This window comes from Neomonachus schauinslandi, chromosome 9 (assembly GCF_002201575.2).
Source record: "Neomonachus schauinslandi chromosome 9, ASM220157v2, whole genome shotgun sequence".
In the NCBI taxonomy this organism is placed as follows: Eukaryota; Metazoa; Chordata; class Mammalia; order Carnivora; family Phocidae; genus Neomonachus; species Neomonachus schauinslandi.
The window spans coordinates 102,258,700-102,273,797 of NC_058411.1; the positions used below are offsets into that span (position 1 = coordinate 102,258,700).

Here is a 15,098-nt window from a genome sequence, read left to right on the forward strand (position 1 = left end):
GTGTAGGACACCCAGGATGACAGAATAAATGAAAGGAGGGGCTTCCCGCTCTCTGGAGCTGCTCTGTCATCTCCACGCAAAGCTCACTCTCAGTGTGAAGGAGTATTTCTGATGCGTCAAAACGCCGTCAGAGTGAGACTAGCCCGAAAGCTCGTTCTTTCTCAGTCAGAAGCTCCACTGGAGGTAACAAAAGCAGCCCACGCTCTGGTTCCTGAATTGGCTTTATTTCTCTGCATAAGGAACCCTGCACAGGCAATTCAAATTAAAACAAAATAAATATATGAATATTCATGTAAAACTGTCCTTTCTAATGAACAATTATACACAATGTACAATTTCATGTTCACTGGGTGGATTTACAAAAATGTACCATTCCCAACTAAAAATGCACCAAAATGGTTCCATGCAAACTTATCAAAAGTGACCAAAAATGTGGAGGGAAAAACCTGACTGAGAGCACTTCGTCTTTTTTTTTGTACAATCACAGAAAAATAAAAACATCTAATTTCTTTGTTACATTTAGAGTAACTAAATGTGGCCACTGTTTATAATGTCGGTTTATGTTCCTAAACATCTATGTAGTTACCATCAAAGTGTGTCCACATGAAATTGGAAGTGAGCATTACTGAGAAAAGGGGCAGCGGCCCCGCGCACGGTCAGTAGTCGGTGTCCGAGCCCTCGGCGTTGTCCACGTTCCGCGAGAGCATGTAGTTGTCCATGTCGATGGAGCGACAGTTGTTGATGGCGTAGCGCAGGCGCTCGGCCATGACCAGCTGGCTCGAGTACGGGGGCAGCCGCAGCTGGAAGAAGCAGGTCTGTGAGGTAGGCAGACTGTCGTAAGGCTGTGGAGAGAGAGACCCAGAGCTGTGACTGCAGCATCGGGATGTCCCGGGGGGGGGGGCAGGGAACCCGGTACCACCCCCCCCAAATCAGGAAAGCACTTCTCCCAGCCTTCCAGATGGGCTCCACAGACAGGAGTGCAGGGCCGACTCGAGGGGAAGGAGACCCCGGGCTGTGGTGGAAGGAACGTGGGCTCTGGGGTTTTCTGGCAAACATGCTTCCTTGCTCTCCTCACCGCCCCCTGGCCCGGTGTGCAAAGCGCGAGCAAGTTCTGCCCGGCAGGACTACGTGGGAGAACAGGCTTTGCACCCGGCCTGCCACGGAGGGGCCGCCAACAGAGCCCGCTCCCTTCCACCAGGAGGGTGCAGACCCGGAGCTGGGGCACGGAGCCCCCAAGAGCCGGCGAAACGGAAAGAACACCTGGGACGGGGCCCCCGTACGCCTCCACCCTTCCCCGTCCCTCCTCGCGTCCCTCCCCGCGGACCTTCTGCTGCCTCGGCTGCTGTGGCTGCCCGCACACAGCTCACATGAGGAAGGAGCAGTGAACTAAATCCTAGTCCGTCCATTAAATGGACAGTGACACAGTCACTTAAAATGATAATCATGATGGCTAGCAGCAGAAAAGTGCTCAGGACAGACTGAGCCAAACACAGCACACAAACACCACAGGCATGCCACGGAGGTGGGAGGTGGGGGGGGCTGCTATGGCAGCGGGGGGCATATGTTCCCTGGCCCTCCCTGCAAACGGCGCCATCTTCCACACTCTCTGTAATGACAGTAACGATAGTACATTTTTACATTTTAAAATAAAGGGACTTGCCCTTTCTTTCTTGCTCAACTCCCTGAAACCCTCCCCCTCCTCCTCGGAGCCCTACACCTGGCGAGTACCATTTCAAAGAGGTGGGAGCAGGAGGGCCTGGAGGGCCTAGAAGCTTAACAGGGCTCGAGCCAGTGAGGACACGGAAAACTCAAATGCGGAACAGCACAACTAGCAAAGACACTGAAGGGCCATGTCAACAGGTGCCTCTGATTTGGAAGGTGGAGCAAGGGTCTAAAAGTCACAAAGGAGGGACCCACCGTGGTCAGTTTTCTGAGGCTCAAAAGCCTCCGGCAAGGGATTAGTGGTGGATTAACTCCTGGGATGGCAGGGGTAGCCTGGGACAGACAGAAGGCAAGGGTTTTTTCCAGAGCTGAATAGAATCAAACTGTTGCCTCCACCCACCTCTCTCTGAAGCAACAAAACAAATTTACAACTTATAGTTTCTGGCAAGTCATGTAGAAAATTTATGGAAAGGCTCTTTTCATAGCCCTTCCTGTGCGTGGCCTCTCCAGCAAGCCTAGCCCAGGAGTGGAGCCCAGGCGGGCAGCTTCAGGAGGCAGTGGGGGAGGGATGGCTCTGGCTACAGCAACCTCCAGGAATAGTTACTGGAAAAACACCAGAAAGGCAGATGCTGAGACTGGCAGGAAGAGTCCTTGTGTGAAGAGGCCCTACTTTCCTTACCGTTTCTAGAATAAACACCACAGGCCCTGCTCGGAGGACTTCCCAGCTCTTGGGCGGTTGGGGAAGGAAAGAGAGAAAGAGAACACAAACACTTCTAACTTAATGCTGGGTTCAAGGAATGTACCAAGTGTCCTGGAGGTGGACAGAAGGAGATCTAAGTCTGCCCTCGGGAATGGTCAGGGGCAGCAGGAAAGCATCCAAGAGGGCTTCCTGGAGGAGATGACACTGGTGTTGGGCCCAAAGGACGAGTAAGTACTTGCCAGGCATAGATGAAAAGGGGTGTGAAGGAGAACTTACTAAAGCAGAGGGACCAGCCTACACAAAGGCACAGAAGTTTAGAAACAGCATGGTATGTCGGGAAAAAAAGGCAAGCGGTCTGCTCTGGCCAGAACACAGTATGTGTTAAGAGGGGCCATCGGAAAGCTGGGGCAGAGACCAGACTGGAGATATTTAAGGCCACTGAAGCAGTCAGCACTCATTCTGGAATCAACGCAGGGGGCCCCTCCCAGTCTGAAAGGAGAGTGACGTGGTCAGATGGGTGCATGAGAAAGAGGTGTCCGGCAGCAGTGTGCGCTGCAGCTTCTAAGACCTTTTCTTCCTCGGCCGTCCGGCACCACGGCAGCTGCGCTGGGGCTCTGCAGCTGGGCCTTTTCACCTACCAGGCCGCAGAGAAGCGGCCTGCCTGCACCACGACACACACGGCACGAGCGGCCGTGGGGCACGCGCACCAGGGGACAGTCAGTAACTTCGTGAAAACACACAAGACCACGTCCCAGTGCACAAGTCACACGACGAAAAGGCACAGGAAGTAAGAGGCAGAGGCAGCATGACGAGCCCTCTGCCAAGCTGAGCTTTCACTCAGGAAGGTACTGGGGGATTTATCAAAGGTTGCTGGTTGCAGTGTGCTTTCTACATCCAGTTAGGGCTTTTTTTCACTCAAGTTAGGTTTCTGAACAAGTTTTTCTGCTTGATTTTTTTTTAGGTCTGGAAATCCCAAACATTAAGCCTGAACTGGCAGGCCTACTCGAGGGTCACAGTGTGGCTTTCCCAACAGGCAAGCGGCCAGGAAGCAGCGGGGCAGACATGACGAGGAAGGCCGAGTCGCTTACTTACCCTATCAACCTTCATGATTTGAAATCTCTGAGAAATGTCAGCAGTGTTGGCCGGGAGTCGAGATCTTCCAGACACAAACCTCATGAAAAGCACGCGCTCCTCATTGGAGAACTCCTCCAGCGTGTGCCAGAACCACTGCACCAGCTGGTGCTGCTCATCGACCTCCCGGTACCGCACCACTTTCTTCAGGACTTCCACGGAGATCTCGGGCATCCCACACACCATCTGCTCCAGCTGCTTGGCCGTCAGGAGCGACAGCAGTGGCACAGGAACGATCCAGGACATCCCTTCTCGGACGGCAGCTACCTGCTCTCGGGAGAGGTCGCGCATCAGACGCGTGTCTGCAGACTGGGCGCCTCCCACCTGCTCATCCGGTCCCCAAAGCCCCTACTTGTCCCCCAGAACTCCAAGCGCACATGGCCCACTCCCCTGGCCGCTGACCCTTTGTCCGAGCTTCTCCCTGCCTGTGGGACTTGTACACTCCTTCCGGTCCCAGGTCAAGTCAATTGAGAAGCCTGACCCCTGCCCCCACAAAACTCAGCCCACCCCCCACCCCCCGATGTCACCCGCACTCACTCATATCCCTAAGCACGTGTGGCTGCGCACTCTCACACTGGGCTCTGTGGGCTACTCGGGCTCGTCGGCAGGGCAAGAAGCCCCTAGAGGACGTGTCTAGCTTCTACTGTTTTTGTCATTCATATTTTTCTTTTGAAAAGAGTTATATCCTTTTGGCAAAACTTATTTGTGCTCATTGTAAAAAAAAAGTTAGAAAAGTACAAAGAAGAAAGTAAAACTAGCAAGGCCTCCTGTCGGAAGGCAGTAGGAAGGACAGAGCATTTAATCGGGAGACCTGGGGTCTGAATCCCAGCTCCACCTCTTCTTTTACTTTAATTTTCTCATCTGAGAAACGAGGCAAGTACCTGCTGCCTACACGACTACGATGAGAATTTTCCATGTAAGTAGCTGTGACGTGCTGCGTCCTTCTAGCCCGGTGCTGAGAACAGGTCTGCTGGGGGTGCTGAGGGGAAGCTGCCAGAGGCTACCCACAGTCTGCTTCAGAAACACCCCAAGGTTGCACAGCAATGCACACCCTACACACAGACTCATTGCTGTTCAGGACTTGCTCATAAATACTTCTTCGCTCTTGGCCAACTCAGAACCATCAATGATAAAAAGCAAAAGGAAAAAGCCCGGGGCGCCTGGCTGGCTCAGTTGGTTGAGCGACTGCCTTCGGCTCAGGTCATGATCCTGGCGTCCCAGGATCGAGTCCCGCATTGGGCTCCCTGCTCGGCAGGGAGTCTGTTTCTCCCTCTGACCCTCCCCCCTCTCATGTGCTCTCTCTCTCTCAATCTCTCTCTCAAATAAATAAATAAAATCTTTAAAAAAAAAGGAAAAAGCCCGAAGACCCAAGCAGGAGCCACACCCATGGGGAAGACCCTGGGGCTGTGACTGGTACCAGGGTGTCCTGCCGGGGCCAGGGAACAGGACTGGCCGTGAGGGCAGTCTGGATGGGCATTAAAGGGAAGACCCCAGCACAAGCTGTCATGCCTGACAGAATACAAACCAAAAGCTGTCTGGAAAAAAATGAGGCTGAGGTATGGGGCCGGCTGCCTGGCTGGGAACAAATGGGGACAGCTATGGGAAGAACACTGGGTTCCAAGAGGAAGAAGTCCTCACTCCTGAGAAAGGAACAAAGCCACGGCAGAGCTGAGCTGGCAGAGAGCGGGGGGCCAATCTGACCTGAAGAGCCTAGACCCCACAGTTCAACCTGGTTTGGGACCCTAGCTTTGCCTCGGCCACTTCACGTCATTTCTCCGACTCAGTGCTTTCACCTGTGAGATGGTGATGGCAATCCTTCCGTCACAGAGTAACTGAAGGAAAAACTGCACAGGAGGCAGCCTGGCCCCACACCTGGCACGCAGGAGGTAGTCAATGTATTTTTAGTCAGTTATTTACCCTGAGGATTAAAATTCTGAACAACTGGAGACAAACCCTAAGCCCTGGCTGTGTAAACAGCATTCATTGCCCACAGGACCTGCCCTCACTAAGGGATAACAGTTTTCTGACTGGACTTGGGCCAAAGCCAGAGTCAAAGAAGGAACCAGGACGAAAGGCCCAGAATATCTATACTTCAAATTACTACATAGCCTTTGAGCCTCACTCTAGCTCTCAAGAAGACCCTAGCGTATTCTGCATATAAAGTATTACTAAAGTGGCTATTAAGGACTGTATAACCAAAAAACCATTTTTGGACAAAATGCTCATTTCTTGGGGGGGGATGTTTTCTTTGGTCACTCATCACATTCTCATCATTTATTATTAAATGCCTACTACATGTCAGCACAGAACAAGGATATTTAAGAGATACATAAACACACACATATATACATAATATAATGCAATAATTGAAGAAACAAGATCCAAACTCTGTGACCTAGTTCTTAGACCACAACAAAGAAGTACTGTGGTATCTTGAGAAATTTCTAAGTAACAAAAAAGATTTCTATAGGCTACGAACCTGGAGGAAAGCTGGTCTGTGGAGGAGAGGTATTTTCAGCTGGGTCCTGAAGGGACTTCAGCAGGAGGGGGAAAGAAGCACTCATGTGGGATTGCAAGACCAGTGTTTAGGGGTTTATTCGCATGGGCCTTGACTGACCCAACTCGAGTGGGGACCCTGAGTTGGGGACATTAAGAGATGAAGACAAACAAAACGGAGGATGAGTGAGAAGGCAGGGTCTAAAGGCCTGGTTGAGAGCTTGGCCTCAATCCAACCAGTGACCAATTCAGAGCTGTCCTAAGGCCTTGAGTAAGGAGACAGGAAACCCAGAGGTAAGGCCTGAAAAGTCTCTGAACAGGGGCTGAAAGACAGATACAAACTAACTGACATGGTAGTTCGTATACCCAAATTCAGCAGTAACCAGTTAGCTCTTGTTTGAAGACAACTGCAAACATTCGCATACATGTCACATTTCAGCTCACCTGTCGGTCCATCTCATGAAGTCGATATTCAATGGCCCTCTCCACATACTCCTTCCTGTTGGAAAATGTCAGTGGGATACTATTTCCACCTGGAATTATGGGAACCATTTTGCCATCAGCGCTCTGGCCAACAAAAGAATCAAGAGGAATCATCTAAGAAGAAAAAAGAAAAATTTTTTTACTAAAAAAAAGTATGTTACACACAAATATAGCAAAACAGTAACAACATTAAGAATTTTAGGGATAGGGTGGTGCAGCCGGTTAAGCATCTGACTCTTGGTTTTAGCTCTGGTCCTGATCTCAGGGTTAAGGGATCGAGCCCAGCATTAGGCTCCGCACTCAGTACAGAATCTGCTTGGGATTCTCTCTCTCCCTCCACTCCTCCCACTCGTGCTTGCTCTCTCTCTCCCTCTCTCATATAAACAAATCTTAACGATAAAAACGAGGAATCGAGGTAGCTAACCACGCCACTTGGTCAGAAGGAAATGTGCTGACTCATCTGGCTGTAGTTAACAATTTCTTTGTTCTCAAACCAGGTTTGCTGAACTCTGGTCACCCCAGGCCTCCTCTCCAACTGGGCTCCCTTGCTTGTCCATTCTAGCAGGCAGAGAGTGGACCGAAGAGGAAGGAGCAGAAGAAGCTGGGTGCTGGTGCCAATTCTACCCATGAGCATCTTTTTAAACCTCTGGGGCTGAGCTGCTAGTCAGCAATGGGACATGCCATCAGTAATCAGACAGCAAGGGGAAGACCAGATCTGAGTTTTCCACAGAAAAATTCTAGTCAATACCAGCAGAACATGGACTGGCCAAGATTTACCTCATGGAAACTTTCCTCGGTAATCCCACTGTCTTCAATGTGAAGAATGCTGTTGAGGGTCTGCACATAGAGCAGATCCACCTCCTCCAGGTCTTCCAGGCTGAGTGGGACACAGCACAGCTGCTTCCACACCAGAGGGGCCAGGTGGAGGTCCAGAGGCTTCTTTGTGCGAATGGCAACCCCCATTAAAATTCCCAAGAACTTAAACTGCATTAAGTGTTCATCAAGGCAGGCGGAGGGGTTAAAAAGGAACCTACAAAATTAAAGGAAATACTTCAAATAAAACTGTCCTCATTTCTACTGGAAGTAAGTTATCAGACAGGTACAGCATTCGTCCAGACCTGTGCTGTTCAATATGGTAGTCATTTGCCAGATGTGGCTACTCAAATTAATTAAATAAAATTTAATGGAGTTCTTCAGTGACTCTAACCACATTCTGAGTGCCCAACAGGCACACAGGCCCAGTGGACAGCACAGGGACCATATTTTGAATTATTTTCAGAAGAACCATAAAAGAGCAACTGCATGGTCCATTAGTCCCTGAGCTACCTGCTCCAGGATGCCCTATTTCCTAAAATCATTTCATTTTATCATTTACAACTCCATGAAGCAGGATCCAAAATTCAAGGTTTGGCAAATACAGGCATAACACAGACCTGCTAATACTAAGTGCTGTGACTTGATGAACTGATGAATTTTGATGCAGAAAATTCTTCGCAGGGAGGCCATGAGGGCCTTCAGAAACATAAATAAATCAGGTTTCATTATCAAGTCTGGGTTTCTCCTACCCCTCAATATTATCAGTGAGTTGGTCCCATAATAGAGTCATGATGGAAGTGCCTCGGTTTCCTTATCTGTGAAAAGGGAGTAATAAGAGTCCCCAGTCCTTTGGGTTCTAATGAGGATTAAATGGGATAATATGTGTAAAGCCCTTAGAGCAGTGCATGGCACACAGTAAGCGCTCAGTAAGTGAGCTATCATTATTACTGTAGATAATCGATAAGCACGTGATGACTGCCTTACCTATCCCGGTTGTAGCCCACTTCTGCGGTAGCATTGGGAGAGGGTATAAGAAGGTCAACGATACCAGTTTCAAGTTCCTGTAAAAGAAAGAACAGTTTTTTGAGAAATGACAATCAAATGCATCAAGAGAACAAACTAGTTACATTAAAGATCATACTGAAAAGAGATTATTTTGAGGAATTTATGATGTTATGTGACAACTGGCCATCTCTATAATTTTTGTGGCTTTAATTTAAAGTGAAATTACAAACGTCCCCCTTGTAGAAAACATCCTGTAGTATGCAGAACTAAGATAAGAAAGTCAATCCAGGGCAGGAGTTGGGGTATCTGTGAGCAGGGTATAGTGATATTCAAAAAGACCCAACAAATAATAGCCAAAAGTTATTTTAGTCACAGGATTTATTAGAAAAATCCTGCTACCGGCAAAGCGGGAAGTGTCAGAGTTGACCTGGAAAGCAAAGTTGCCACTTTAGGTATCAAATAAGAACTGGTCCAAACTCAGCATTTGTTTTTCTAATTCCGCTAGAGCCTGGCAGTTCTACTTCATTCTAAAAGCACCAGAATTCATCAGAGCACATGGATGGTCCTGGATTTGTCCGTTACATAAATGTAAATATGTGCCATCATTGTTTCCTCTGCCACTATTAGAGCAGGACAGACAGCAAGTCACTGGTGGAGTCAGGCACTGACATTTACTCAGTAAGGTATCTTCGCAAGTCATGTCACAAGCCCTTGCTATAATTCACCTCTACATCATTAACAGCATGATTTTTATGTAAGGCTCACAAATGCATCCTTGCTACATTCATAAGAACATGTCAGACAGAGTAGTCACTGGAAATGGTAAAACAGCCACCACCTGAACAGATGACTCAGCAGGGGGACACCGTATGAATATACCTGGCACATCTCTGTGATAGTATCATCAAACACTCCCCCAGCGTCATCAGCCCCTTCTCCAACCAGCTTCACCTTCCACGCTCGCGAGGGCAGACGGAGGTCTGAAGCATTCAGTTTAACTACTTGTCTTGCTATTTGAACAAAGATGGGCTTACACTTCCGTCCTCTTCAAAAGAAAAGGAAAACAGAATGAAATACAACTCTCCCTAACTTCCCCAAACCATCACTTGAAGGTATCTTCCCATCAGTGAGCGAACAATCCAGCTTAACAACAGCCAGGCAGTGTGCTAGGCCCACTGTGACCACACTGGGTACTAAGGTAAACACTGTTACTCTCCTAGTTTGCAACCCAGGAAGCAAAAGCTCACAGAGATTAGTTAGGAATCACATTCATCTAAAAAAGTGCTTGCTAGGGGCGCCTGGGTGGCTCAGTCGTTAAGCGTCTGCCTTCGGCTCAGGTCATGATCCCAGGGCCCTGGGATCGAGCCCCGCATCGGGCTCCCCGCAAGCGGGAAGCCTACTTCTCCCTCTCCCACTCCCCCTGCTTGTGTTCCCTCTCTCACTGTGTCTCTCTCTGTCAAATAAATAAAATCTTAAAAAAAAAAAAAAAAGTGCTTGCTAGCTAGTGGAACATACACACATATGCTAACCTGGTTGATATCCTCTTTACAGTAATTTGAGGTCCATAGTTTTTGCCTTGAACCATGGTTTTTCCTATGGAGCGCACCATCGGGAGGGTGTAGACTCTTGGAGCTAATAAAGGCCGAAGCTGCCCCTGTACGATGCCCCACGTGCCGGCATTATAATGGGATGTACTGCTCTGTAAGAGAGGGAGCTTATCAGAGATGGTACAATTCAAGGCTTCCTAGAAAAAACAGCTTCTCACTTTTAGAACATAATTCTTTTTGGTTTAAAAGCATAAACCTGGATAGCAGTAACTATTAAAAAATATTTTTTTTCTGATAATACATACGATTATTATTTTTTAAAACTTGGAAAATACAGAAAAGGACCCACACACATGCACACACTGAATCCTCCATAACCTCCATGATCACTCTCATCTGTTTCCCTCCATTCCCTTCCATGTGTGCAGACAAACATTTCTCACATTGTTGAGAACACACTGCTTACGCGATTTTCTGCTGCTTTTCTCGCTTAAGTTTTTATCATAAACATTTCTCCCGCTAATTGCAAACAGTTTTCTAACACTCTGTTCAGTGCTGCACAGTATTCTGCTGGCTGGCTGATTACCTATTTCTAACAATGATCTGTCAAATCTCTCATATACCCCATGACTGGTTACCCAAGGATTTCTAACAGTTTTACAAACTGATACACATTTTGGCAGGCATGCTGACACATTACACAAACAAACAAACATAGCCAGCTTGCTTTCTTCCTAAATCACTAGATTGTTCTATAAAGACAGTCAAATCAGCTGAATTTACTTTCTCTCCCCGACAGGATCCAGAATGCTCATTTGTGAGGCGATCAGGACGTCTCTGCACGCGTCAGGCTCATCTATGGAGCCACTGGGACAGTGGTGCTAACGCTTGTGTGTGCTCGAGTTTTAAAATCACATGTTGGACTTTACAGAAAATGCACGCTTAGCCACTCATATTTCCTTGAGCTCTTGACAGGCCAAAACATAGAAGGAAGACTAATCTGTGTCCAGCAGCACGGTTGCCAGGACCTGGACTGTTCCTAAACCAGCGGTAAAATGGAAATGGAACTGTTGCCTTTTCTACACCTCTTGGGAGCTGAGAGTAAAAAGTTTTAGCCATGAAGAATATTCCTGGGACCTGGTGAGCACGTCACAGGTAGTGCTTCCCAAGCCGACGCGTTACCTGGTTGTTAGGGCTGAGGTTCAGGAGCCTCCAGGACGAGTACATGAGGTCAGAGAAGTGGTAAAGCAGCCGGAGCCGGGCCCTCGCCGTGTGGATGCTGACCTCCCTGAGCGCCCCATACTGCGGCGGCACGGCGTCGGGCAGGCCCAGCTGCAGAGGTACGGACACACCTGCCCAGAGAGCAAGCAGACACTTGTAAAGGAGAATGCATCGCTTTCATTTTCAGTATTTTGAAAATTTTCAAACACACAGAGAAGCTAAGTATACAATGAACACCCACTCCTACCACCTAAGTTCTAGAATTAGTATTTGCCTTTATTTGCTTCATCACGTTTATCAATTCCTCTCTCCATCAATTCACCTTTTTTTTTTTTTTTTAAAGATTTTATTTATTTATTTGACAGAGAAAGACACAGCGAGAGAGGGAACACAAATGGGGAGTGGGAGAGGGAGAAGCAGACTCCCTGCCGAGCAGGGAGCCCGATGCGGGACTCGATCCCGGGACTCCAGGATCATGACCTGAGCCGAAGGCAGTCACTTAACCAACTGAGCCACCCAGGCGCCCTCCATCAATTCACCTTTATGTTTTGATGCATATGTGTTGTTTTTTTTTAAAGATTTTTATTTATTTATTTATTTATTTATTTGACAGAGAGAGACACAGCAAGAGAGGGAACACAAGCATGGGGAGTGGGAGAGGGGGAAGCAAGCTTCCCGCGGAGCAGGGAGCCTGATGTGGGGCTCGATCCCAGGACCCTGGGATCATGACCTGAGCTGAAGGCAGACGCTTACCCGACTGAGCCACCCAGATGCCCTCTTTTTTTTTTTTAAGATTTTATTTTTATTTATTTGACAGACAGCGAGAGAGGGAACACAAGCAGGGGGAGTGGGAGAGGGAGAAGCAGGCTTTCCGCGGAGCAGGGAGCCCGATGTGGGACTCGATCCCAGGACCCTGGGATCATGACCTGAGCCAAAGGCAGACGCTTAACTGACTGAGCCACCCAGGTGCCCCATATGTGTTGGTTTTTAAGACATCTTTTTTTATTTATCATTATGGAAACTTTTTTTCTCCTTTAATTTAGTTTCCTATTTAACTATGGGACTTAAATAGCTCCTTCACAAAAGAAGAAAAACAGGGGCTTCTAGGCCCGTCCCCCTCATGTTGTCTCTCTCGCTCTCTCTCTTTCAAATGAATAAATAAAATCTTAAACAAAAAGAACAAAAACAAAAAACCCCAAATTCTTCCTTTTGTATTCAATAGCTGCCATCTTCATAAAACATAAGATGTGAGCCAGGACTAGGTAGGCAATTCTGGAAAATAGAAGTGGGCAGCTCAGCAGTCACCTCCCACACTTACTAGGATCTGACAGAAAGTGACCATGATAGAATGAAAGCTATGGGTGCATGATTCATGAAAGCTTTGTACTACAAGTGTAAGAGCTCTGTAGAAGCCAAGACTAGAAGCAAAGACTGTACTCATCGTTCCCCTATTAAAAACTTACAGAGTAAACCTACCTCATTTGCCTTATTTGAATTTCATGTAAATAAAGACTTGCACAGCTCAATTCCCAGTTTATTTTTATTCCCAATTAATTTTATTAATACTATTAATAAAAGCTAACATTTATTGAGTATTTCTATGTGCTGAGCACTATTCTAAGAGCTTCATGCAAATTGTTTCATTTAATCCTATAGCTCTTTACAACAGGGGCTATTATCATCCCATTTTACAGACAAGGAAACAGAGTCTTAAGATCACTCAGCTTCTAAGAGGAGAAGCTAGCATTCGACCCAGGCAACACGGCTCCAGAATCTGGACCTTTAACCACCACACTGCAGAGCCTCTCTCCTGAAGTGGGAGTGAGATCTCTCTGTAAGATGAAGAGGACCCTGAGGACCTGAAATTGTCAGTGCGTGAGCAGCACTGCTCATTCTGGACTGTGCTAATCAGAAAACATGTCCTGCTTGTTTGGAATCTACTTGGTAGTCCTAATTTGCTCCCTTAGGGTATTTAACAGAAAAAAATCTCTATGGTGAGTCTTCCCCAAGGACTCAGAAGCAGAGGTCAAAAAAAGGGAAGAGAATGCTGAGTTCCCAGGCACAAGGTTGCTTCAAGGAAACTCTAGTCCGACACACCAGAGAACAGTATAAAGAAAGGGCTTAAGGGCCTGGGACAGAAACAGCCCAAATGTAAAGAAATGCATAAGGAATGATAAATGTTGCACATATTGGATAGATCCAATATGGAGAGTATGCAGTAGAATGTAAAGTACATAAATACACATTTTATTTTCTTTATATCCTTTTTTTTTTTTAAAGATTTTATTTATTTGAGAGAGTGAGTGAGAGAGGCATAAACCAGAGGAGAGGCAGAGGGAGAAGCAGACTCCCTGCTGAGCAGGGAGCCAGATGTGGGGCTTGATCCAGGAACCCTGGGATCATGACCTGAGCCGAAGGCAGACGCTTAACCAACTGAGCCACCCAGGCGCCCCTTTATATCTTTTTGTAGCTCTACAAGGATTGTATAATAAAAAGGTAGAAACTGCCTATCAGTCCTGTTACATGCTGGAGTAATATGGCAACATTGTTTTTTTCTTTCTTTCTTTCTTTTTCTCTCTCTCTCTCTTTCTTTCTTTTTTTTTTTGGCTGTGCCAATGCACAGACAACATGTTTCAAATGGTTAATTGGGGTCGAGAATCTGACAAATGGTCTCAGACGTTTGAATCTTTACTACTAATGGCAGGCCTTAGAAAGCTATGATTCATCACTTCTTTTATATATGAAAAAATACTTAGTTACTGCTCTAAAATTTTACATTTTTGCTTGCCTAAGTGATGTGTTTTCTTCTTTTGGGGGGTGTAGAGAGGAAGGGCTTTTGTGATGAAGTCTGCAGAATCACCTGCTAGGCAAGTATTTACAGTGCTGGTAGCACGAAGAGTACTATGGTTTTGTGGAGGGGCCTGGCGGTTTCAGCATGATGCCTGATGCCTGGATGTTGTCTGAAACCGGCAAGCAGACAGTGCGGCTGGGGACCACTAAAAGAGAGGCTGCAGGAGCACGGCTATTTCATCTCTTACCCGGTGCCCTCGGTGGGACAGGTGGCGCTGTCCAGGCAGCACTGTGGCAGCGGCCAGCTGAGATCTGCCGAACGTTTTTCCCCTGCAAAACTGTTACCAGGGTGGGTTCTCGAACGTGGTTGGTGTGGCCTAAGCCAAGCTGGGAATAAATTACAAAAACAAAGAGTCAATTAAAAAGAGGAAGAGAGGAAGTCAAGATGATGCAATCTGCCTTAGGTGGCAGCAGATATAAATAAATATCTATACCAAGCGACAGCATCAAAATAATGAAATTAATTCTAATTATCTCTATCAGAATAGTCCTCACAGCTCAGACTGTCTCCTAAAAACTTAGCTGCAACAAGGCCATTCCAAATCTAGCAGATGAGTCTTAATGACGAACACATCCTTGGATTCCACTTCTAGAGAGGAAATAACTCCTGGAAAGTTAAAGAAGTAACAGAATGATCTATAGAGCTTTTATTTAAAACACACTGATTTCCTTTTAACATGGACTGCCTGGGTAACAATAAAGAATTATAAAAACATACACAGAAGCAGATTCTCATTTCTAGATCTCTGTTCTTAGGGTGTGAGTGGGATACCCAGTGTTTCAGTGGCTAAGCAGCTCAATATCATTAGGGAGGATCATGTCAAGCCCCTGCCAGCGACCTCCCTAAGGTGTCTTCAGCAGCAACTCTCTTCTCATTAAGAAAATGTGCAACCACAATGATGAGCAGCTTCCTCACCTGTTAACATAGTGATGAGGTGACCACAGAGTCAAACTGAGGCTACTATGAGTAACAATGGAGACCTTGAACTTGAGGGCCCCTGCCTCTGTGGGCAGACAGACCCAGAGAGGATTTATGGAGGAAGGGGATATGGCTCTGCATGCAGGGCTGAAAGCCACTGTAGCAGCAGGCACCCCAGACATCTCCCACCCAGATCTTCCCCTCCTTCATATACAGGGTAGGCTGAACACAGCAACTTCTTGAATCTTCTCTCAACCTCTCAGAGACT

The 15,098-nt window shown here is 47.1% G+C and overlaps 1 protein-coding gene across 1 annotated transcript in view; it reads right to left on the reverse strand.

Annotated features, from left to right (window-relative positions):
- Nucleotides 1–208: 208 nt before the first annotated feature.
- HERC1 (HECT and RLD domain containing E3 ubiquitin protein ligase family member 1) overlaps nt 209–15,098 on the reverse strand; it is a 146,889-nt gene continuing 131,999 nt past the window's right edge. The window contains exons 69-77 of the mRNA XM_044918258.1: nt 14,100–14,238; nt 11,023–11,192; nt 9,823–9,992; nt 9,173–9,338; nt 8,273–8,349; nt 7,250–7,502; nt 6,434–6,586; nt 3,455–3,760; nt 209–842 (exon numbers count right to left, since the gene is read on the reverse strand). Of these exons, the coding sequence (XP_044774193.1) occupies nt 657–842; nt 3,455–3,760; nt 6,434–6,586; nt 7,250–7,502; nt 8,273–8,349; nt 9,173–9,338; nt 9,823–9,992; nt 11,023–11,192; nt 14,100–14,238 (1,620 nt within the window). The 3' untranslated portion in view covers nt 209–656. The remainder of the gene's footprint in view (nt 843–3,454; nt 3,761–6,433; nt 6,587–7,249; nt 7,503–8,272; nt 8,350–9,172; nt 9,339–9,822; nt 9,993–11,022; nt 11,193–14,099; nt 14,239–15,098) is intronic.